Genomic DNA, 22,827 nt, shown 5'->3' on the forward strand with positions numbered 1-22,827 from the left:
GCATCTGCAAATTTTGTATTTTGCTTCATTCTAACTCTACTTTAGATACGACAGAAAAAGCAAGAGGTTCAGAGCATAGATACATACAGAGCCAGATCCATACACAGATACTAATCAACCCAAACCGCATGGTGATTACCAAAATGCATCGGAAATATAAAAATACGTCCTCCATATTTACAACCAACATTTATCATCAGTCATATGTACAAAGGGCAAAAGGGGCAGAGATACAGATGATACCAGCAACAATTACATTTAAAAGCATAATCTCCATCATCATACTGGGCATTAGATTCAATTCCAGAACGCTAAGATATTCTGGAGTTCCAGGTTTGAGACTAATTTTCTGTGAACAGTATGTGCAATGAAGCCATAAAGTTGACATTTATTGACTTAGAAACATTCAAATCGACATTTAATGTTGTTCCAGTTCAATATTATTATTTGACTAGAGGAATCGATGGGTGAGAAGACTGAAACAGAGATGATGAAAACTGCTCTGTCACCAAACTTGTAAGAAATGAAAGCTCTTTTAAGTTTTACGCTGAAAATGAGATGTTATCTACTGTTCTTCCATGTCATAAGCAGCCAACCCAGTTTCATTGTGTTATGGCACATTTACCACAGAATAATTATTTGACTGTGACAGATTCTTTTGTGACAGCCACTTTCATTACTATAATTTAATCAGAGGCAACTTGAACAATTAAATATCATATTTATCAGTGGTTATCTCTAGCTGTACAATAAAAGTAATATTGCGGCAGAAGCAACAGAGGACAAGAAAATGATTTTAAAAAAAAGAAGAAGATGATTTTATGATTTAAAAAATTGTTTCTAAGCACTGACATCTATAACAAACAAATAAGACTTTTGTAAAGCATATTTACACAACTGCACTATCAACTCCCAGATATGTGTGGTGAATTTTACAGTGGTCAAACAGTTCACTCACGTACAGAGTACAGACAGTCCAGACTAACATTAAAAAGAAGTATTCCATTATCAGAAAAAACTGTTTTAAATAATATTAGTTTTCAAATAGGTTCACTTCTCTTTCCAATAACTGTTTGTTTTCACCCTGTATCCATTAAGGCCAATGTTTTTAATGGATTCATGAGGATTGTACAGATTTCTTCAGAGATTGAACATGGTTAAACACGCACAGGATTTGATCGGCCCTGTTCGTTTTTCTCTATATATACAAAACTTTCTTTACACAGAAATAAAGATAACAGAAAAAACTGTTTAACAGTTATGACAACAAGATCATGTAAACTTTACATCATCTTTCATTTAAAAAAACACAATAACTTTCATAATTTTTTTGTGCATAAAATAAATATGCTCTTTTTTTGGATGCTGCCAATACTAGAATATATTATGGATAAAATTTTAAATTCAGTACAAAAGCCACTGCCTTTTAAAAGTAGAAAACAAAAATCGAATAAAACGCATCAATAAAAGTAAGCAAAGTAAAAGAGGTTTAAGAGGAAAATATGCTGTTAGGAGGATCTTAAATATGACTACATAAAAAAAGAACGTGAAGGCACTTAAATCAATTTGTTTTCCTAGTGCAAAACAAGTGCAATCCAGCTTAAACTTATGCAGAAAAAAGCAAGCCAAGATGGCAGAGGAAGAAAATCCTGTCAAAGCAAGCTTTGCGAAACCGCAAAGTATGTCAGGCACCTGTGATTACACCTGCTGGAAAACATTCAGAGATTAAAAAAAGAGTTATAAAAAGAAAAGAAAATTCTTTGGGGTGTAAGTAAGGATATGTAGTAAATGGACAGTCTCATGGCATTTTAGGAAAATCAAAACAAACACTCATGAACTTTCCCTCCCACACCCGTTGTGTAAAGTGTTTCGTGAATTTAGAGCTGCAGGCTCACATCCATCTAAAACAGAGCAGCGTGTACAACCGCCCACATCCTCTCTTCTCTCTCTCTCTTAGTCCTTAAACTCAGTGCTTGCTGGTAAAGGGGACTTTCAGTGTATGGATGAACACCTTTCTCTTCTCACAGTTCTGGCGCTGAATGTCATTGGAATGCATGTCATCATGCGGGTTGGATGGTGGTCATGAGGCTTGTTGGTTTTTTTAGGGGGGGTCAGGAGACTCAGGATCTGTAACGGTAAGGGTCGAGGGCCGAGTAGTGCAGGATCGTCAGACTTTAGTGGAGGCCTGGGTGACGGAGGCAGCTCCACTCAGAGAAATTAGAAATATTCAGCTCCTCCCTCAGGATCCCGCTTTCTGAGAAAGAAAGAGACGATTACTAATTATTCATAGGGATGTTTGGGATCGGTACGATTTTTTATGCTCACCAAGACTGCGTTTAATTTAGCAAAAATACAGCAAAATATTTGTGAAATATCATTACAATTTAAAATAAGGGTTTTCTATTTGAATATATATAATGTGATGTGAATGAGTCTTCAGCTTCATTACTCCAGTCTTCATGGTCACATGATCCTTCAGAAATTATTCTAATGTGCTGATTTGCTGCTCAAGAAACATTTCTTATTATTATCAATGTTGCACTGCTTCATATATTTTTTGGAAACTGTAATGCACTTTTTTTGTTTAGGATTCTTTGGTGAATAGAACGTTAAATAAATAGAAAAGTGTAGAATTTGAAATATATATTTTTTGTAACCATATTTTGTAACCAAGTTTTTACTGTCAATTTTTATCAATTTAATATGATCTTGCTAAACAAATGTATTAATTTATTTCAAATACTACAAATATTACCGACCCAAACTTTAAAACGATAGTCATCTAACACTCATATATATTTAAAAACACTAATAATTTTAATAACACTATTGAATGTAATCTTTAGCAAATCTCAAAATGAATATACATTTTCAAACTTTACATTACAATGTGATGCCTAAATTCTTTTGTAGCATTGATTTTAGAGTTAAGTGTTTCATTTTTAGTAGTATTTTATATATATATATATATATATATATATATAACGGCAATGACACAAAAATAACTATATTTAATAATTTTATAACATGACTATTTAAATGTTATAAACCTGACTATATTAAAAGTATGGTCAGTGTGTGTCTCACCTCGAGTGGTAGTGTGGTTCAGGGGGACGGAGTGGGGCCGCGGATGTGTTGCTGTAGCTTGCAGGCTCCGGTTGGGCCTGGTTCAAGTACCTGCTCCCGAGAGCAGAATGATCCTGCTCGTGGCTGTCCTTCAGGTCCTGTACGTGTCGCGGCACCCCCTCCATCCTCTCCACACTCAGCAAGCCCCTGTGGCCGTCCTCCACTGGGCCACCCTCGTCATAGAAGAGCAGGCTACGGGAGCGGACTACACACACACACACACAGAGAACAGAGTTACGTATGTCACATGTCTTGCATGATTTGCTTACTTTGATTCTCATGAGACATGTAGAAAGAAGAGAAGCGTGTCTTGGACTCAAAGACAGTGTTTAAGGGAAGAAACAGCAAAATTTGGAGAGTGCTACTCTTCTAGGCAAACCAATACACATTAAGGCTTCTATGATTTTTGGTTACTACAGCAACCCGTCCCCATCATCCACGGGCAGAGTCTGTAGGGCCCTTGTGAAAATGGATGAGGCATCTGAAGCCCCTTTCAAGCGCAGCTTTGATAGAGCCGAAAGAGATGAGGCTCGGCGTGTGTTGTAAAGTTGAAAGAGGATTGTAAAATCTGCTCAAAGGGAAGTAATGATTTCAATCTAAAACTCTCTGGGATGTCTGACAGTAATTTGAGGGTGAGAATGGGCTCCATCGGCCCAGGAGCTGCACTAATAACCTTTATAAGAGAGACGGACTCACACTCTTTCAGTCTCTTGTGGGGGGAACGAAATACATGCTGTCAAAGACACAGCTATCTGTCTAGATAATTAAATGTGTCTGAAAGCTGGATGACCTACAAATAAGCGCTTCTTTGCACATACGCAGAGAAATATAATAATATCATGCAAAGTACACAATGAAAGTTGATGATTTCGACTTTACATTAGGGGCAGGGATCAAACATACCCTGGCTGGTGGTGTAGAGGTCACCTGAGGGCAGCGGTGCGGACTTCACCGTGTGTGGGGATGATGAGGATAAGGAGGAAGAGTAGAGGGAGAGCTCGGGCAGGCAGGGAGCCAATGAGCCCAGCACCAACACAAAACACAGCGCCACCACCTGGCCAGGAGGAGGAACCACACACACGGTGAGCACACCGCCCCACTGTAATCTGCTTGCACTACAGCTGTCAGAGCAGCGCTGGCCTGCCTTTACATGCATAGGATCAAACTAAACAGACAAGCCCCCGGTTTCACAGACAAGGCTTAAGCCTAGTCCCAGGTTTGAGCAGGTTTAACTGAAAGCAACTTTCACTGGCATTTCTTAAAATATGTCAGTGCCATTGTTTTGTCTCAAGATGCACACCAGTTATGTGTTTTTTTTAAGGCAGGCACATTTATAAAAGCTACAATATGTAAAAAAATTTGCTGCTAGGGGTCGCTAACCTCTTACAATAACAAAGATGTAGGTTGATGACACATAAGCAAAATTATGGAACTTGTCGTCATGCCGATGGATCTAATGATGTTTATGAGTGAATACATTGATGTTTTTAACATGACTGTGGTATGAAGCAGGGCGTGATTACTAATGAGAGACAGACATCAGCGCCACACTCCCGCTGATATAAAGGAATGAGGAAATTTCATTCTACCGAACTACCCACAAGTCCTGAATTACTACTCACAGATGTCAGTTTATTAGACAAATTAAACTTGTGAGGTAACGCAGCGCTGTTTTACTTGGTCTACACGATCACACTAAACTGCATTTGAGTGTGTTGAAAATGATAATGCTATTCTATGTGTTAGTTTGTTGGTTGTATGAGACTAGCAGTAAGCTAGATTAACATTAAAATGACATACTGATCATATTCTAACATTTCATACTGATCATATTCTAACATTTCATCATGTTGAACTATATAGCATTGATTAGTTTTATGTACATTTGCTCACCATTCTAATAAAGTAAATGCAAGAGCTCTGTCAAGTCGAAGTTTGTCACGGACGTGGAGCTCTGATATTGATCCTCGTTTTAGTTCTCCGTTTGTCCCAAAGTCTGCTTGCCATGGTCCATAATGTTTAAACAAAACAACAACAGCGTGCAGCTAGACGTTACACACTACGCAGTTGTACACATCTGTCGCCATGGTTACTATGGCAGAACGAGCGGAAACCAGGGAAAACGTGGATATTACGTAATTGACAGGCGACAAGTGAACAGGGAGTCAGGGACGAGACATTTAAAATTGGAATTTCTCTGAAATTAAACATCTTTAGGAAATTTTGGGATATTGTAAGTACACAACTGCAGGAAATATATCACACTGTGTTTGTGTGATTTTTGGATAACATTTTTGGATATTTTATTACAAAAATCTTACATATTGTACCTTTAAATGTCCTAATTTAACTAATACCTACTCCTGGCTTAATCTAAGCCTTGTCTGTGAAACCAGGCTGTTTCATTAAGACTCTGGTTTGTTAGAGAGAAACACAAAGAAAATGTGTGTGTGAATACGAGTGTGTTGGAATAAATGCATGTGTTCGTACAGTATATATGTGCATATATACCATGAGGCAGGTTCCGGTCTGCGTGGAGGCGATCTTGCAGGATCGAGGCACTTTCCCGCTCACTAGGGCCTGCAGTCTTTGTAGCTGTTGAAGTAGAGACCTACGGATGACAGAAACAACATCACAAAAGAAAAATGATTAGTAAAAGTCTTAAGTTCAGGGTGTAGGCAGCATATTTGTCTGCAGGCTATGTGTGTTCTTCTCTGTGCCGTTTTGTAACAGCAGGATCTTCTTATTCTTAAGCTCAGAGAGCGTGTGAGGATAATACAGCTCATACTTGCCACAGTGTTACATAAACTGAACTCCTCACCACTCACAGTCTCTCCCACACAATCGCACTTCAACTCCTCATCATCACTTCTGCATGCGTGCAGTGGCTGTTAATGTAAGAGGCTTTTCCTCTCTTACACACTCTCTGATGTGACCCAAAACTTGCATAGTTACTATACTTATAGCCACGGAATCTGTATGATATAATGGCGTACTACAAATACGATTTTTGCAGTATGCACAACATAGGCACATTTTCCATCTGCACAGAATACCTGGATGACCTAGTACATTTACAAAAACGTTCAGGACACAAGTAGAGCACACTGCGTGAGATAATGTGTTCGGCCTTCTATTTTCAGTGTTATGTTTGAACCAGAATTCAAATCAGAATCACTTTTTAATAATCTCATTTTTGACTGGTTATATGATAACAAATTTATACAAAATTACATAAAAATGTATATTAACTATTTCAAATGATAACTAACCTAAGTTAAACAAGCAATGTAGTGAGGTAATGTGACATGTAGCTATGATATATATGTAGCTCTAGCACTAACAACGCCAAGATCATGTGTTTGATTACCAAGGAATGTATGCATCTGATAAAATCTATACTTTCAATGCAATGTAAGTTGCCTTGGATAAAAGTGTCTGCCAAATGCATAATTCTACATGTAAAACAATGTAGTTTACTATGGTTAGAATCGTTTATTGCAGATTGTATCCCAGTAGTATAGCAGTATAGTATATTCAAAAACTAAAGTATCTTCTATTCTTAATTGTTTTCATTTCTTTTTAGTTTGATCTCTTATGTTTGGTATCTTATTTTCTATTGATTATTTATTTTATCTTGTTTTTACATTATCTTGGAGTAGGCATAAAGATTTACTCTATAAATATACACTATGTATGCATGTATGTAGTATACTGTATATATATATATATATATATATATATATATATATATATATATATATATATATATAACACACACACGCATATAATATTTCACATTATACTGTATATAAGAAGCAATTTGTGAACCTGTGTCTGTGCATATAATCTCAACAGCAGACTTTCTTAGAAGGAATTATTCTGTGATGATGCAAAAGGACATTGAGCTCCCTCTAGTGGAGTAACTAAAAAGCAACATCACATGATAGAGAGCTCCTCCAACACCAGAGAGAGCCATTGCAACATGTTTAAAAACAATAATAAAAGGCTACTTTAGTGTTTCATCATTTAGCAGACTCTTTCATCCAAAACAGTACATGGACATGGAGTTAAGTGCTTTTTCACTTAGCTACATCACCCCAAAACAAAACAACTAATATTAGGTTTCACAGAAACACAGAAGTGCTGTAGACTAGTCTAGCTTAACACAGTATGTTTTCAGTTGTGAGAGGGGCTCAGACCGCCCTACTAACCAAGCAATAATCATCTCAAGTTGATCATATAAACAGTGGTTTTCTTCAGATTAATATACAACCCACCCACTAACACACAAACACAAACTCCCCCCTGCTGTCTCTTTGAATTCTCTTAGATAACTCAGAAGGCTCTATCCTAATAAGAATCGGCAGAGAGCCAACACACACAGTCTCTTTATCCTGTAATGAGGGGCAGGCAGGCACCGTGCTGCGTGCTACTTTAAGTGTGTTGTTAATAAGGGGCCTGAGCCAATCCTCGTTAAAAAGCATTTCTATACACTTACTATACACCTTTCAAAAGACTGGGGTCGGTTTTTAAAAGATTTTTTTAATTGTTTTTGATAGAAGTCTCTTATTCTCATCAAGGCTGGATTTATTTGATAAAAAATACAGCAAAAAGAGAAAGATTGTGAAATATTATTTAAATTTACATTAAAAAATTATATATTTAAAAATATATATATTCTTTTTATTATTCTTTAGTCTTCATCTAATATGCTGATTCGTTGCTTAATAATCATTATTATTATTATCAATGTTGAAAACAGAATTCTTTGATGAATAGAAAATTCAAGAGAACAGCATTTATTTGAAATAGAAATATTTTGTAACTTATCCTTGCTGAATAAAAGTATTAATTTATTTAAAGAATAATATATTTTACTAACCCCAGAGCTTATTTAGAGATATCAGCCGAATGGCTTAGTGCAGGCGCTAATTAGGGTGACCACCTGGCTATTGTTCTGTTGCAGGTCAGCAGACCTAATTTTGCGGGACAATGCGGGACAATGAGAGAACTTACTATTATTATACTAGGTGAATAAATATTGATTTTATATTAGATGTCTTTTTGCAGGGATGTTAACATGCTTTAAATTGCTAACAGGCTTTATAAAAATGTTAATGACGGCGCTGACCGGCGCTGTGAACGTCAATATAAAACTCATTTTAACAGCACGGGTCACCTGTAACTGGTTTTAACCATGTATATTTTTTCTCCCATACCTTATTATATGAACAAAGACACTTTTTCTTCTCGGCAGCTCCAGATAGATCCATTTTTCTGTTGCGTTTTTGTGTGGGTGTGGTTTTTCCCCCCCTTCTTCTCAGTGTTTTCTTTCCCCGCTCTGGCTAGAACCAATAATAACGTCTGCGCTGCGCATGTTCAGTGTTTTCTTATTAACAATTTTTTTTTTGTAGAATTGTAATTTAAAGGACGATTAAATAAAATGCAGACGAAATTAAAATGCGGGACACTGCTTATGACTTGCGGGACGCGGGACAAAGCTTCAAATTTCGGGACTGTCCCGCAAAATGCGGGACAGGTGGTCACCCTAGCGCTAATGGATCCGAAGGTTGTATCTCGTAAATTACCCCACTAATAATGCCCCGAATGGTACCAAACTTCTACAGTGTACAAATAGGCATTGGAAAGTTTGCAAGTACATCAGGAGTTTATTTAAATAACGCTTGCCTGATGGCTTATGCTACCGCTAACCCAGACGTCGAGGTCACTTCTGTGATTTGGGAAAAGCCCGTAAAAGCTTGCGCGATCATTTGGTGTTGCTTAAAAAGTTTTTTGGTATATCCCAAAAAATATATTATTTATTCTGAAGCGTTGACAACTTAGTGTTAACTACCGTAATAATTGTTGCAAACTGGTACTATCAACAAAAAATGTGTGCATTCCTGGAACTGGGCGTCTACACTACATCCTTATGCATCGCTTTCTGCTAGGACTTTTACAGACTTTCCTTTCATTTTAGCGCCTGCACTAAGCCATTCGGCTGATATCCCTAAATAAGCTCTAACTTTAATAATGTTCGACCAAGAGGAAAAAAGCTTCTAGGGGGGTGTTTGGCTCGAGGTCATGGTGCAAAGGACCCTAGGTTGAAATTACTCCGAACCATCCCTTTAAACATTAGCAAACCTAAAATGCTCAATTATATACATATACATATATACACAATATATATATATATATATATATATATATATATATATATATATATATATATATATATATATATATTTATATATAAATAATTGAGCATTTTGACTTTGAACAAAAACTCATTCTTCAAAATATCTTCATATAGGCCTAAGTGTTCTATACAAGAAACTAAACCATCAAGGTTTGCTAATGTTTAGAGTAGACCCCATATATATATATATATATATATATATATATATATATATATATGTATGTGTGTGTTCAAAAGAAGAAAACTAAGTCATACAGGTTTGGAACAACATAAGGGTGAGTAAATGATGACTGATAGTTGAACTACCCCTTTAAGAGCTGTTGTCTTCAATAAGGTTTTACAGTTAATCCACAAAAAAGCTGACTTTGATAACACCCAATCTCCCATGGTGCACCCTGTCGACAGCGCCTATGTTCTAACTAGGCCACCCAGGAGAGAATGAAAAGGTGCTGCTCTATACGATCGGAAGGGGAGGTTAAGACCTGCGTGCATCTGGACTGACTTAACCACACCTGCTGACTGCAAAGAAGCTGCTGCGTACACTTACCGCAAATACGGTTACAATTCAATCGATTAAAGTTCACCTATAAATTATTCACTGTGATTAAACACAAGCACACATTATCTCACCTGTTGGCATTCTCGAGCGTCTCAACTTTTTTCCAAAGTTCATTGTTCTCTGAAGTGTAGTTCTCCACTCTGAGGAGGAGAAAAAGTGTTCACAATGACAGACTGACACATAAATAAATCGTTTCCATATGTTTGTCCATACATAATCCTGTCAGCATGACTGACGGGAGCACGGTGGAAAAAACAGTGTAAGTGTCCACTGTGAGTCCAGTCTCTCCAGCACATTATCCAAACCCTGAGAGCCTAACAGCAGCAGAAAAGGGAAAATGACTCATGCAAACGTACACACACCCCAATGAGTGCATGGACTGTAGCCATTGGCCGCATTCACACAACAAAAGCCATAAAACAGCAAGCAAGAAATAGAGTATTTTGCGGGGAGAGGGTGTGCTGTGGTGAGAGAGAAGGGTCAACAAAGAGAAAGAAGGATGAAGGCACAGAGAGAGTGGATGCTAGTGCTAAACAAACAATGCAAAAGGGGAAAAGAAAAGGAGAGCAGTCAGAAAGGGAGAGGGAGTGGAAGAGGTAGAGAACAAAGCAATAAGAGGGAGAGAGAATAAAGTGGAATTACTTTTTCTCCAAACACTCAACGTATTCCTTCTTCTTCCTGCGGCTTTCTTGTGCAGAGATCTAAGACAAAAAAAATGCACCTACTTTAGCATATATATATATATATATATATATATATATATGCACACAAATATCATATAATAGGAGGATCTGACTAAATTGATTCAATATTAATAGTATGTGATCATAAGTAATACCTTATTTTTTATTTTCCTGCGCACCCGTTTGAGGGCTTTCTCCTCGGTTTTGGTGAGCGGTAGTTTGTTGGGGACAGGATATCCCTCAGCGATCAAAGTCCTCTTCTCTTCCTCTGTCAGCATCAAAGGGCCTGATGTTCCTTGCAGCTTCTGCTTTACAACACAAGTCATCGTTTTCACTCTGTATATATGTGCTTCAAATGTATGTGTATAAAAATTTGAATTGTATATAATGAATGTGCTGTGTTGCGTGTGACTCACATGTGGGGCGGTGAGGAGAGGGGACGAGGAGATGGCTGTGGAGGTTCGGGCCTGTAGCCGGGCAGGGCTGGAGGGAGGCAGTGAATGTGGGCTCTGCAGGTGGCCAGGGCTTAATGGTGGCAGTGAACGTGGGCTCTGGGATCCATCGCTATCGCTGCCATGGCTGCTGGGAGGAGTGGGCGGCAAACGCAGATGGTCATCTGTTTGGGACACAGAGATACACCTGAAACACCTGTGACTCATGCTAAACATGCATGCCAATCCGTCAAAACTGTCAGAGTTAAAATGGGCAGTGAATCTTTGAGCTACGACAGGCCAAAGTGTGAAACTGAAATTCAGTCCATTCACCTGTCATCAAGAAAAGCCAATAAAGTCTAATACTTTCGGCATTTCGCACACAGCACATGTATGCACAATGATTCTAAGTGTGGTGGATGTTGGGAGTCATCATGAGTTTTTGTCTGGCTTACACAGCACTGCTTTAATACTGTTGTTTTTGGAGGAGCAGAATAAAAGAACACCATGCTGCCAGATAGACAGCGCACACACAATGCCTGCAGGTGTTACAGGTTGCTTGCCATTAGTAGATTTTCATCTAAAATGGTGTACGGTATACTGAGTGGACAGGAGGATCTTATCAAAAACTTATCAACCACAAACCTTTGAGTACTAGTGTAGACACACGCACGCACGCACGCACACGCACGCACGCACACACACACACACACAATAAAACTCTCAATAAAACTACATAAATGCACTAACCTAAAATCAACAAATTTGTAAATAAATAAACATTTTACCACAGTATTCAAACAATACCCAGGGTCTAAAATGCAACCGTCAGAGGTTACATCAGACCCTGTTTTCATCAATGGGCCATTCAGAAAGGGCTAAATCTGAGATCTGAGAGATTGTCAAACACATGCAAAAGTTAAATAAAGAAACACTCACACTAAGCCTCATTTCCTCTGGAAAAGAAACACACCATTAGAGTATTTATAACCCTGAACTGACCTTAGAGTGGGAGAGCAGAATACGAGAGGGCTAATTTGGTTAGTGGAAGAACTGCACTGGCCACACCATATGTGGCAACTAAGTGCTATATGTTGAGTACATTACCTTATTGTTGTGTACCTAAAGTAAAAGTCTACTGTGCATTCATTTTAGCCTTTTATTTTGAGTACAGTCCCCAGCATAGGTTGCTTATATGCTAATGTCCCTACTAGGCTTCTTAACTAGCTAAATCAACAAGCCTCCCTTGCTTAAACAGCTTCATCCTAAAGACCACGCTGTTTGAGAGCAGGACTGAGGAGAGATTCCACACCCACCTGAAGGCACACTGAGGAACTGGTTCACCTCTTTTGGCTCTGATTTGATGGCAGGAATTGAGTTTGAGCTCAGGCCTTTGGAACCCTAACAGCACAAGAAAACAGAAAAACAATCATTAATGTAGACATGGAATCTAAATGTAATGCACTATTTAATGCACATTCCTGGTCTCAAACAATTCATCTGTGCATGTTTTGTCTTTAATACAAATTTTATCGACCTTAGTAGTTAATCTCCTCTAAAATGACTTTTTTTTTGCTGCTGATAAATTTAAGTATCCTGTTTCATCCAGAAATAGATCACATTCAAGAAGTAATATGGAATTCACACTGACTACAACATCAAACCACACAACAGATGCTTATACACTTTTAGATTTCTGAAAGTATTTCTGTCTACAGCAATATGTGGTACAAAGACATCATTCAACTTTATCTGAGTCTTTGATGATATCAGGCTGCAGGGGTCAGTAGTATTTGATGATATTATTTGATGGTACTGAACTGTTAAGGTACTGGACTAAATGTGCTCCATGCTGGATGTCTGAGACAGTAAACACAGCTGAAGGCAGACTCAAACTGTTTACACTCACAGAGCAAAGGCTACCCGCCTGCAAACCACACACAGTCTGGCCAACGACCAACCATCATGCACAAAGAGAGGTGACATGAGCCTCAGATCAGAGGGACTGCTGTACCCTTCGTGTCTCTTCACGCCCCCCTCTCATTATTTCTGGGTCAGTGGGTGGTATTCCCAACAACTTGAACTGGTAAAGGCCTTTGTTCAAAAATATTTGAATATATCTACTGTAAAATGTAATAAAATCGGCTAAAAAAAAAATCGGCAAAAGTTCGGCTATTGGCTAGAAAGTTGTCAGTCCATATTACAACTTGTAATGCTGAAAGCCATGACACTTTACTGTCCTATCCAGGGTTTCTATATTATGAATGTATCCTTATGTGTATTCAGAGACTGCACATTACCAACACAGAATCCCACGAGCACGAGTGCTGATGATATGCAATTAATATTCAGACAAACAGTTTAACATACATTAATGAAACGTATTTTTTAGACACAATATCGGCATTTACTTATCTGCTCTGCCAACAAAAATAGATACAGACAAAGCCAAAGCAAAAATAATAGTTTCCTCACCGAGCAACACAGCAGTGGTGTTTTGTTCCTTTATGTATAAGTGTTCTTGTTAAATGAATCAGTGGAGTCAATGATTCAATGACTCATAAGTGCCTATGCAAACATATTTCAAATAGCTAATAAAATGTGCCTTCCTCCTCATCTAGTCTAGCTTTATTCAAATTAAACTACAGCAAAACCAGGTCATATTCTGTTTTAGTTGGACCAAGAACTTGACTTACTTCAACATTCCAAGGTGGCCTCAAAAAGGTTTCAACGCAGTGCCTGAGGATTATGTAATATATGCAGTTCATGAATTATAGTTATTATGCTGCGCTGTTTCTTAATGCCATGTTATATATGGTTTTTGTTTATCTGGTGAGAGCTGCTCTTCCTGTGGCACACGGTCTCACTGTCTCCATGAGGACGCTCTCCCTGACAGTCCAGCTGAACTCAATGGGAAGTCAGAACAGCTTTACGCCATGTGCTGCCCTTATTAAATAAAGGACATGTGCTTATATAACCCCATCCATCCAGAATATTATTCAATCTAGCCAAGTTATTCTTGACAGCACTTTGTTGCTAATGGCGAGCAAAGACTGTTCAAGCCTTCATTCTGCGTGTTTGCTTATTTTGTTGACAGGTATCTTCACGCAGCACACAACTGCTGCAAACCAGCTCCCCGGAGAGGGCAGAGTTTATGGGAGCCGGCGGAAAGTCTGGCCTGAGTTAGTGTCAAGTCAGGGAGAAGAAGAGAGCAGTTCCGTGGCTCTGATGCTCATAGAGAGTCCGCTGCCAGATCCAAAAGTCCTCAGCAGCCACAACGAACTAATCTACTCTCAACTCAAGACTGACGCTGCTGGAGCAGATTCCCATGCTTCGGTGAGTTCAACTCCTCACACACGCACTCGAACTGCGAACATGTTCACTGGGCAGAGAAGTGGAGCACACTGCCAGCTGAGCAAAAGAGCACATGATGCATACGTGTGTGCGTGTGGTTTTCATTGTAATACTAACACAATGGTCCCTCTGGTGCACAGTGTTTGCAAGGTTCACCATCATCAGCTCAGTTCGATATCCACTCAAAAGTAACAATAACCTAACTAAAAACACAAGCTTTCGACCTAATGTCCTTTTTTAAGATTAGTGGTATAATGCAAAGCCGTACACAGGTTTTTCTAAATATTGAGGTACAAAAACTGAGCTTGCTTGGATTTTGACTGCCCTGATTTACACATGTGCATTTTAAGATGTCTTTAGGGCAAAAATTGGATAGCAATGGCATTAAAACCCATGGCCATGAAAAATGTAAGCATTGGGGTTTGAAATTACAAAACTTTTACAGGTAAATGATAACAGAATGATAAAAGAATTGTCCTTTTTAGGTGAATTATCGCTTTAAATTTTGAGCAGACCAGGCCTGACATCAATATTGGATCAATATACAGACACTTATGGGTTTCTTGTCAAAAAAAAAAGAGAAAAAAAAAAAAAGTAGGAGATGAATAAAGAAAAATAGCTTAAAGTTTTTAACAATTTGGAGATATTTATTATTGACTGTCCTAACCATAACCTATAAACACACTTGTCAAAGCCACACATTTTACCATGTTCTAGTAGGTCTGAGAACAATTAATTAATTTACTGAAAGTCTAACAAGAAAAGTTAACCAAGCTCAACCAAGTCATTCACAACATGCACACATTTATTCTTATGCATAATAGGCTGAAAACCGCTCTGGTTGAGTTGTTTGCATCTCTGTATATTACTGCCTGCCTTTTAACAATTTAATCGTAACACTGCTGTCAAACATTACATTTTTAGGTACTTTCTTATATTAACATATCACTCTTTGACCCTTAAAAATTAAGCGTTGTGCTGGAAATCACACTTGTGATTCTGTAAAAAGTAACGGTAATGCATGCCTTCTTTGATTTGATTGGCCTGATCAGCTCATTAGAGAGAGTTGGTTATTTTGGCGGTGTACAATATCTTTGCAGCACCAAAGTACAGTTATTATTAGGCAATTATTTAATGACTATTATTATACACCTGAGAAAAAAATACAGAGGTCAGGACCTTGGGGACCTCAATGCTGGGTACAGCCAAGGTATGGCGACCATGAAGAATCAGTGTTTTACAGTGTGAAACAGGGAGCTGTAATAACCTTCTCTCTTACCTTTTCCCCAGTGTGGTTCCTCTGTGGCGGTGGGGCAAGAGTGAGGGGGTGCGGGGAGGTGCTGGAGTTGGCCAGAGGGGGCGCTGTATCAGGACAGTTCTCTGACATCAGGCTGGGCTCCTGCTTCACTAGAATGGCTGTGAGATCCTGACTGAACGACCACATCCCTTCTGATTCTGAGGAGAGAAATAACATACTCAAACAAACAGAAAACAAATGAATGAGGTCTGTTAAAAACTACAGTCTGTTTCATTACATTTTTGTTGAAATTATAGAAATGATCTGGGGGTTAACATGGAATGACAATACTTAACTAAAGTCCCCCAGAAGACACAAAGATCACACAAGATACTTCTGAAGTTAAAAAAAGGAAGTGCAACAGAATTAAATAGAATACTGGTCTCTCACCGAAGTAATGCAAGTACAGGAAAATAATAATAACTCCTTCCCTAAGTAAGGAAAAATTAAATTGCAAAATCCTGTGGACTGTGAGACGCTGATAATAAACTTATGTACAATGATATGAAAACAAACAACAAAACAATATATTTACTTTTATTTTTTACTGTATTCCGTGCTTCATATTATCCAGATTGTCTTTGAATTATCTTCATTTGGAGGGTTTTTGTTTGCTTTAATTTTTCAGAATACCAAAAAATGTATCCACGGACAGCCAAAAAATAAAGAAATAATTTAATGTGTTAGTGTATAAGACATTATTTAGCAATGTAATGAATCTGTGTGCTTTATAAAAATTAAAACAGGGCCTTACAGGCAAACGAGTATTCAAATATCATGCAGGATTGTAACATGCATGCAGAACATCAAAGTGTTATTTTCAGGAAAGTGACAGATTTCACACTCCAGACCCCATGGAGGGAGGTTCATATAGAGGCTGTTATGATGCAGGTGAGGAGGACAGACTCAGTTAATGACCGGAAGGTTAACGCAAACTGGCTTCTCTTTATACTGTTTACACAAAACGCCTATGGGGTGGGAGTGGGCAGGTGAGAGATTGGGGGCATGTAGGGTGGCTAGAGAACAGCTCTACATGTCTGGACGCTTCAAAGGGGAGGAAAGCACTGCACATAGAGGGAGCCCTCGTTATCACATCGCCCTCGGTAGCATTCGTGTGCAGGCTCCACTGCAGGATCGATAAAACATTATGCGGCCTTGTAAAAGAAGGATGGCAGGTTTTTCATGTTAGTCCTCTGTTAGGGAAGGACATCAGCAGGAGTCTGATTACGACAGGAGAGCAAAGCTCTTCAGGAGTTCTGCTGTTTGGTGGAGAGAGCTGGATTTTATACTTCATAGCTCTCTGTCTGTGGGGAACCTCTGTAAAAGTGCCCAAATCATCAGTTCAGTATGGCAGATCAGACCATAAGAGTCTGTTCTTCACCACGGTGCACTAAAGCAAACACACTCACAGATTCTCTCTTGTGAATATGGGATTAACATGATTAGACCAAATGTACACTTTCTCAAAAATCTTTCAGAGGGGTCATCGCCGTCTCTTGCATCTACAGGGAACCTCTCATCCTTATCTGGTATCATCCTTATGCTGGTTGAACTAGTTAACTTACTACATCATAAGGTTCAACATCCTAACCACAACATTTTAAATATTCAGATCCAAAAACTAGTCGGTAGCAATGATACGGACCTTCACTTCCGGTAAGTTTAGCATACACATTAAAAGTTCTTACAGACAGAGTAAAACATTTTTTAAATGTCATGTAAACCCTTTCATTTGACTGAAATCATGCTAGTCAAAGTCAACAAAGTCAGACTATCAGATCTAGATCTCAGCGACAACAGCTCGGTTTGTTCAGCATGTACGGTACAATGGGACTAAAGGCACACCCTAAGAAAATCATGCTTTTCACTACTCTCATAGTGAATGATTGAAGACATTTTTTTTGTTTTTTTATTGAACATTGATGGGGCACCAGATTTTGTGAGAAAATAAATACAGGTAAAAAGTTTAAAAAGTGTTTAAAAATCGTATTAATGTTAATCTTATGTACCCCACACAAGGGGTAAAAGGCTCACCGCCATGGGGCAAAAGGCACAAAGTATTTACACAAATAACGTTACTTCAGCTAAAAATAATACGCTGTGCCGTTGTCTTCATCCGACCGCATGAGGAGAAGTGCTTTAGTTTCACTATCTGTTAAATTTTACCAAAAGATTTGATGTCTGAGTGAAAGGCATGAGAGGATGATCAAACAGAATGCGGTTTTTACTCTTAAAAACAAGAGACGGCCATAATTGTATTCAACTGCAGAGCCGCAGCGCTGATGAATGGAAAATGAATGGTCTCGAGCGCGACACGTTGAAAAAGCTGCGAGACCTGGTGCAATGGTCAAAGATGATTCTAGCACATATTTAAATAGAAAAACTATTAAAAAAGCTTACGGTAAACAGCGCTGAGTAATCACGTAATCTCCGTAAGAACTTTATGATTGGCCCAAAGCAGACTTCTTACGTCAACACGTTCTGAGTCTGACGTTGTAAGTGATCATAGTAGCCTACCGGTAATCTTCGTTCCGCGTTTACACAGAGCACATTACCGGTAATTTACCGGTAATGTTACAAACGGCCTTACTGGTAAAATGGCGGAACCAATTTACCGTTATTTTTGAAAATGTCCTTTTTCCACACTGAATCTCTGTGTGAAGACTGTACTGTTTGTGTAAAAGGTGTGTCCTGTATACTCAAACAAAGAAATGCCATGGACTAAAGTATTTTTTATTTTTACATAAAAAAAAGTCCCTCCTTATACTCAGACGCTACTGGGTCCTGCCCATGGGCCACTGTAAGGCTTTGATGTCTCTCAGGACAGCAGGTATCATAGTGGGGCGACTCCAGGCCGGCGGAGACAGAAGAGCGATGCTCATTAGCGGGTTTAAAGTTACTGCAGAGCAACAGGAGACAAAATAGTGAACCAGTCAGTGCTTACTTTAACGGCCCTCTAAAGCCGCACGCAGTCTTTATAGGGGCAGGTTTATGGGTCAGAGGGGATATCACATGATACTATTGAAACACCTCAACTCATTGTGGTCATCTAAACTCCCTACATGCAAAGATTGTACTTATAGGGGAACAAGTACAACCGCTTGTCACTGGGACGGTACCCTCAAAGAAACATCTTTGTTACTTATTTACCTCTAAAATTACTGGATTAATATTACTAGTCTAATTATATCTTGGTAAAACATGTGCAACACTATGATGTATCCTGGAAAAAGATGGAATAATGATAATATAAATGTGTCTGTATGGCTGAAATATGTTCAAAATGTGTGACAGCTTTCCTTAATTCCTCATCCCTGTAAATTGTATACCGGTAATTTAATTTATTGTCAAGTTAAATGTAAAAATGTAGTTACCGGTAATTCAGTTTAAACAATTACTTTTTATAGAAATACTATAAATACTATATGTATTTCTACGTTGTCAAATGACAATCTTTTTCAAATATCCCACTCTCTGCTTTTTTAACAAGTCGCACCCTGCTAATATGTATGTTTTTTTTACAGTCTATGAGTTGTATCCCTAAAGTATAACTAAGTAAACTAAGTATAAAAGGAACGTGTTTGCATATTTTTCTGTCAGTTCTAGAAGGCAGAGAGAAAGAAACAATAGCATGAATATGTTCAAAAAAGACCAAATTCATTTTGGATGCTCAAAGCTGTAAAGTCTGGCTAAATGGACTGAGAAATCCTGCAGCACCTTTATGCTTCTTTAAAGCTTTGTTGATTTAAAGCCGGACTGGAAAGAAGCCGCAGTCTGCGCACACACTCTCCTCACATAGTCAACCTAAGTTCAGGATGATGCAACTCTCTGAGCAACCCCCACCACACCAAATTCTCCATCTGAAGCTGGAAACCAGATCCCTTTTTATTTTATGGATGTCTACAGTTCCTTGGCCTGATCATGGCATGTGTGTGAGAAAGAGAGAGAGAGAGCGAGAGACACAGACAAACGAACTGACAGAAAGAGTGAGCGAGTGTGAGTGTTGGCTGTCTTCCTGGAATTCCCAGCTTCCAATGGTAGACTGAGCTCTTGGCTAGCGCTTTGTCAAGGAACCCTGTGCTGCACGGGTGCTCCAGGAGATAAGGAGGAGAGATGCAGAGAAAAGAAAGAGACTATAGAAAAACAAATCTGCTGATAGGTGATCTTTTCAACTATGTCGTTTATCAGGACTGCTAAATCTTCTCCTGATATTCTAGCATGGAGAGCTGATTTTCTGTGTGAATGATGACTAGAAAGAAGAAGAAAGGATAGGGTATGCTGGTTGCTAACCTGCATCCTCATCTGATTTGATGGGCATGGAGGGGCTCTGAGGGGCAGAGTCCCCGCTGAGAGAGTAGCTGTGTTCTGCCTGGATGTCTGGGTTTGGAGGGTCCAGATCCATATCTAACAATGGGTTCCTCTCCGCCAACAGATGATCATCAAAGAAACTGCTGAAAAGGTCATTGGAGAAGTCATCCATCTGCTCTGAGAAGTGCTGAAGGGGAGAGACCACAAAAAAGAAAGATACATTTTAAGTGAAATGGAAATAGTGAAGTAATTAGTGATGGTTGGATCTTACATTTTGTTCATTTTAGATTAGGTATTTAGGTATATGTTGCCTCAGGGAGTCTAGTGACCACTTTTTTGAAGCTAATCAGTATCCAAATAAAGAATTAAAATAAATAGATGCCCTTCAAAATCACTGTTGTCCTTAAAAAAAGGGGTCAGTCAGAATTTGTTTTCAAAGAAATCAATAATTTCATTCAGCAAGGATGCAATAAACTGATCATAATTGACAGTAAAGATTTATATTGCAAATATAGGCTGTTCTTCTGTACTTTCTATTCACTCTTTCTATTCCACAAAAATATTAAGCAGCACTACTGTTTTCAACATTGATAATAATAAGAAATGTGTCTTGAGCACCACATCTATTAGAATGATTTGTGAAGGATCATGTGACACTGAAGACTGGAGTAATGATGCTGAAAATCCAGCTTTGCCATCACAGGAATAAACTACATTTTAAAATATATAAAAATAGAAAACAATTATTGTGTTAAAATAATATTTCACAAAATTACTGTTTTTGCTCTATTTTTGATCAAATAAATGGTGAGCAAAAGAGACTTCTTTCAAAAACATTTAAAAAAAATCTTACCGGCCTCAAACTTTTGAAAACTATATATTCAAATAGTGATGGAGGAACAAATAATAATTTGGCTGAATTCATCCCACTCCCTGATCATGATAAGCAAAGATCAACTCAAATAACATCTTGATATAATCTGATATATAGCCTCTTTTAAAATTATAATTTAAATAGTCACAGTTAAAATTCAGATGAACACTGATAAACCCCTCCTATCATTTAGTTTAATGTGTGTGTCTGAAAGGTAGACCAAAAAAAGCCAATGGAAGAACGTGTGAGCGCGTCTCCGCACTGGGGGTATGCGAACGTGTGTTTGCCGAGCGAGGGTGTGACAAAGGTGTGAGAGGACCTGATCGTGTTTACATCCTGGTGAAAGGGGACAGGTGTGTGAATGGCACACCTGTAGGGCAGTGAGCATATAAACCAGACACTATCCACAGATCACACATACGCAACACATGCAAACATCCACACTCCCAGCACCTGTGTGAGTTCCCACACAAAGCCCTTAACCACTGCAAGACTTTGTGAAGAGAAAACTGGGAAAGCTCTGCTGTTATGAATGTTTACTCTGGTTGTCCCCAATCTACCAAACAGAGCCTCCAAAACAACAAACCTGAATTGAGAATACGAGAGAATGGAGTATTGTACACTTTTAAAAATAAAGCTTCTTTATTGGCATTGATGGTTCCAATGAACCTTCATTGGATTCATTGAGAACCTTTAACAACCATTCTACAAAAGCTTCTTTGTATTATTAAAATGTTCTTCACAGAAAGAAAATATTTGTATTTAATTTTTTTAGCTTGGGGAACCAAAAATGGTACTTCTACAATGCTATTGCTGCGAAAAAGCTTTATTTGTAAGAGTGTAGTTTGCGGTATTCTGGTAAAACTTGTTCGTTACCATATGGATGCATGAGCAGAGGAAACATACCCTGCAATGCCGGTTATCGTATTGTTTGATGAATGACATCCTGGGAACACCCTGATGATAGAGTTCACGAATTGACGCAGCTCTCCTGCCGTCAGTGCTGAGCTAATAACTACAGTTGAGAATGACAGTATAAACAGTCCCACCCTAAAACTTTGATGTTCGTCAAATGTCCCTGCTCCTGGATGTGTGGGGCGGATATGTTTGCAGACTTGATTAATCCGAACTGAAGCTGCAACTGTGAGCTGCATATGCATGCATGTTTTACGTTGCTTAATAATAATAATAATAATGTTTATTTTATATAGCGCCTTTCTAAAGACTCAAGGTCGCTTTACAATAAATTACAAAAACACATGACATAAAAGCATGACATAAAAACATGACATAGAAACTGTGAAGGGAAATTTATAATCAGAACATAGAGTCAGGGTTCGGGGAAACAAGTGACAAAAATATATGTTTTAATGTGGGTTTTGAAGTCATGTAGTGATGAGAGATTACGGATGTGTTGTGGAATGGAATTCCAGAGAGTTGGGGCAGCGGTGCAAAATGCCCTTCCACCGAACGATGCAAGTTTGTGCCGTGGGATCGTCAACAGACCGGTATCAGAAGATCTAAGTGTGCGAACAGGGGAGTATGTATGGATGAGATCAGAAATATAGTTGGGGGCAAGACCATGGAGTGCCTTAACTCCATGGAGTGCTTAATAGTGCCTGAACAATTTTGTCAATTCATCTACTAATTAATCTACTACTAATTAATCTACTAATGCAAAATGCAAACATAATACTAAGGAGCTTTGGTAGAAACCTGCATTCACGTGTGCAACTTTTCTGTCTGTGTGGTCCTGTCGGTTATCTGAGCAGACAGTCAGAATACTTTTTCTAATCGGCTTTATCTCTCTGTAGAGCACCTTCCTGTTATGACAAGTGTCAGTTAAGAGTTTCTTGTGGTGTCTGGTGTTCAGTTGGCCGTAAAGGGGCCAACGGTTGATGCAATGCTGGGGTGCTGATGCAAGAGTCCTGAAATTCCACATCTGGAAAGCTCCTCTGAGGAAGAATTCCAGAAGAACTTGGAAGAACTGGAA

General features: G+C 38.5%; 1 protein-coding gene across 3 annotated transcripts in view; it reads right to left on the bottom strand.

Annotated features, from left to right (window-relative positions):
• creb3l1 (cAMP responsive element binding protein 3-like 1) overlaps positions 1 to 22,827 on the bottom strand; it is a gene marked incomplete at its 3' end in the record, with an annotated part of 54,943 nt that continues 32,116 nt past the window's right edge. For 2 of the 3 annotated variants that reach the window (XM_079604766.1, XM_079604764.1), the window contains 11 exons: positions 19,943 to 20,147; positions 15,635 to 15,810; positions 12,318 to 12,402; positions 10,987 to 11,186; positions 10,726 to 10,875; positions 10,530 to 10,588; positions 9,959 to 10,027; positions 5,638 to 5,737; positions 4,030 to 4,180; positions 3,088 to 3,331; positions 1 to 2,254 (listed from right to left, as the gene is read on the bottom strand). In XM_079604766.1, the coding sequence (XP_079460892.1) occupies positions 2,218 to 2,254; positions 3,088 to 3,331; positions 4,030 to 4,180; positions 5,638 to 5,737; positions 9,959 to 10,027; positions 10,530 to 10,588; positions 10,726 to 10,875; positions 10,987 to 11,186; positions 12,318 to 12,402; positions 15,635 to 15,810; positions 19,943 to 20,132 (1,461 nt within the window). In that variant the 5' untranslated portion in view covers positions 20,133 to 20,147. Of the gene's footprint in view, positions 2,255 to 3,083; positions 3,332 to 4,029; positions 4,181 to 5,637; positions 5,738 to 9,958; positions 10,028 to 10,529; positions 10,589 to 10,725; positions 10,876 to 10,986; positions 11,187 to 12,317; positions 12,403 to 15,634; positions 15,811 to 19,942; positions 20,148 to 22,827 lie in introns of those variants that run through there. The other variant, XM_079604765.1, reaches the window with a different exon arrangement.

Source organism: Phoxinus phoxinus (genome assembly GCF_949152265.1).
Source record: "Phoxinus phoxinus genome assembly, chromosome: 2".
NCBI classification, from domain to species: domain Eukaryota; kingdom Metazoa; phylum Chordata; class Actinopteri; order Cypriniformes; family Leuciscidae; genus Phoxinus; species Phoxinus phoxinus.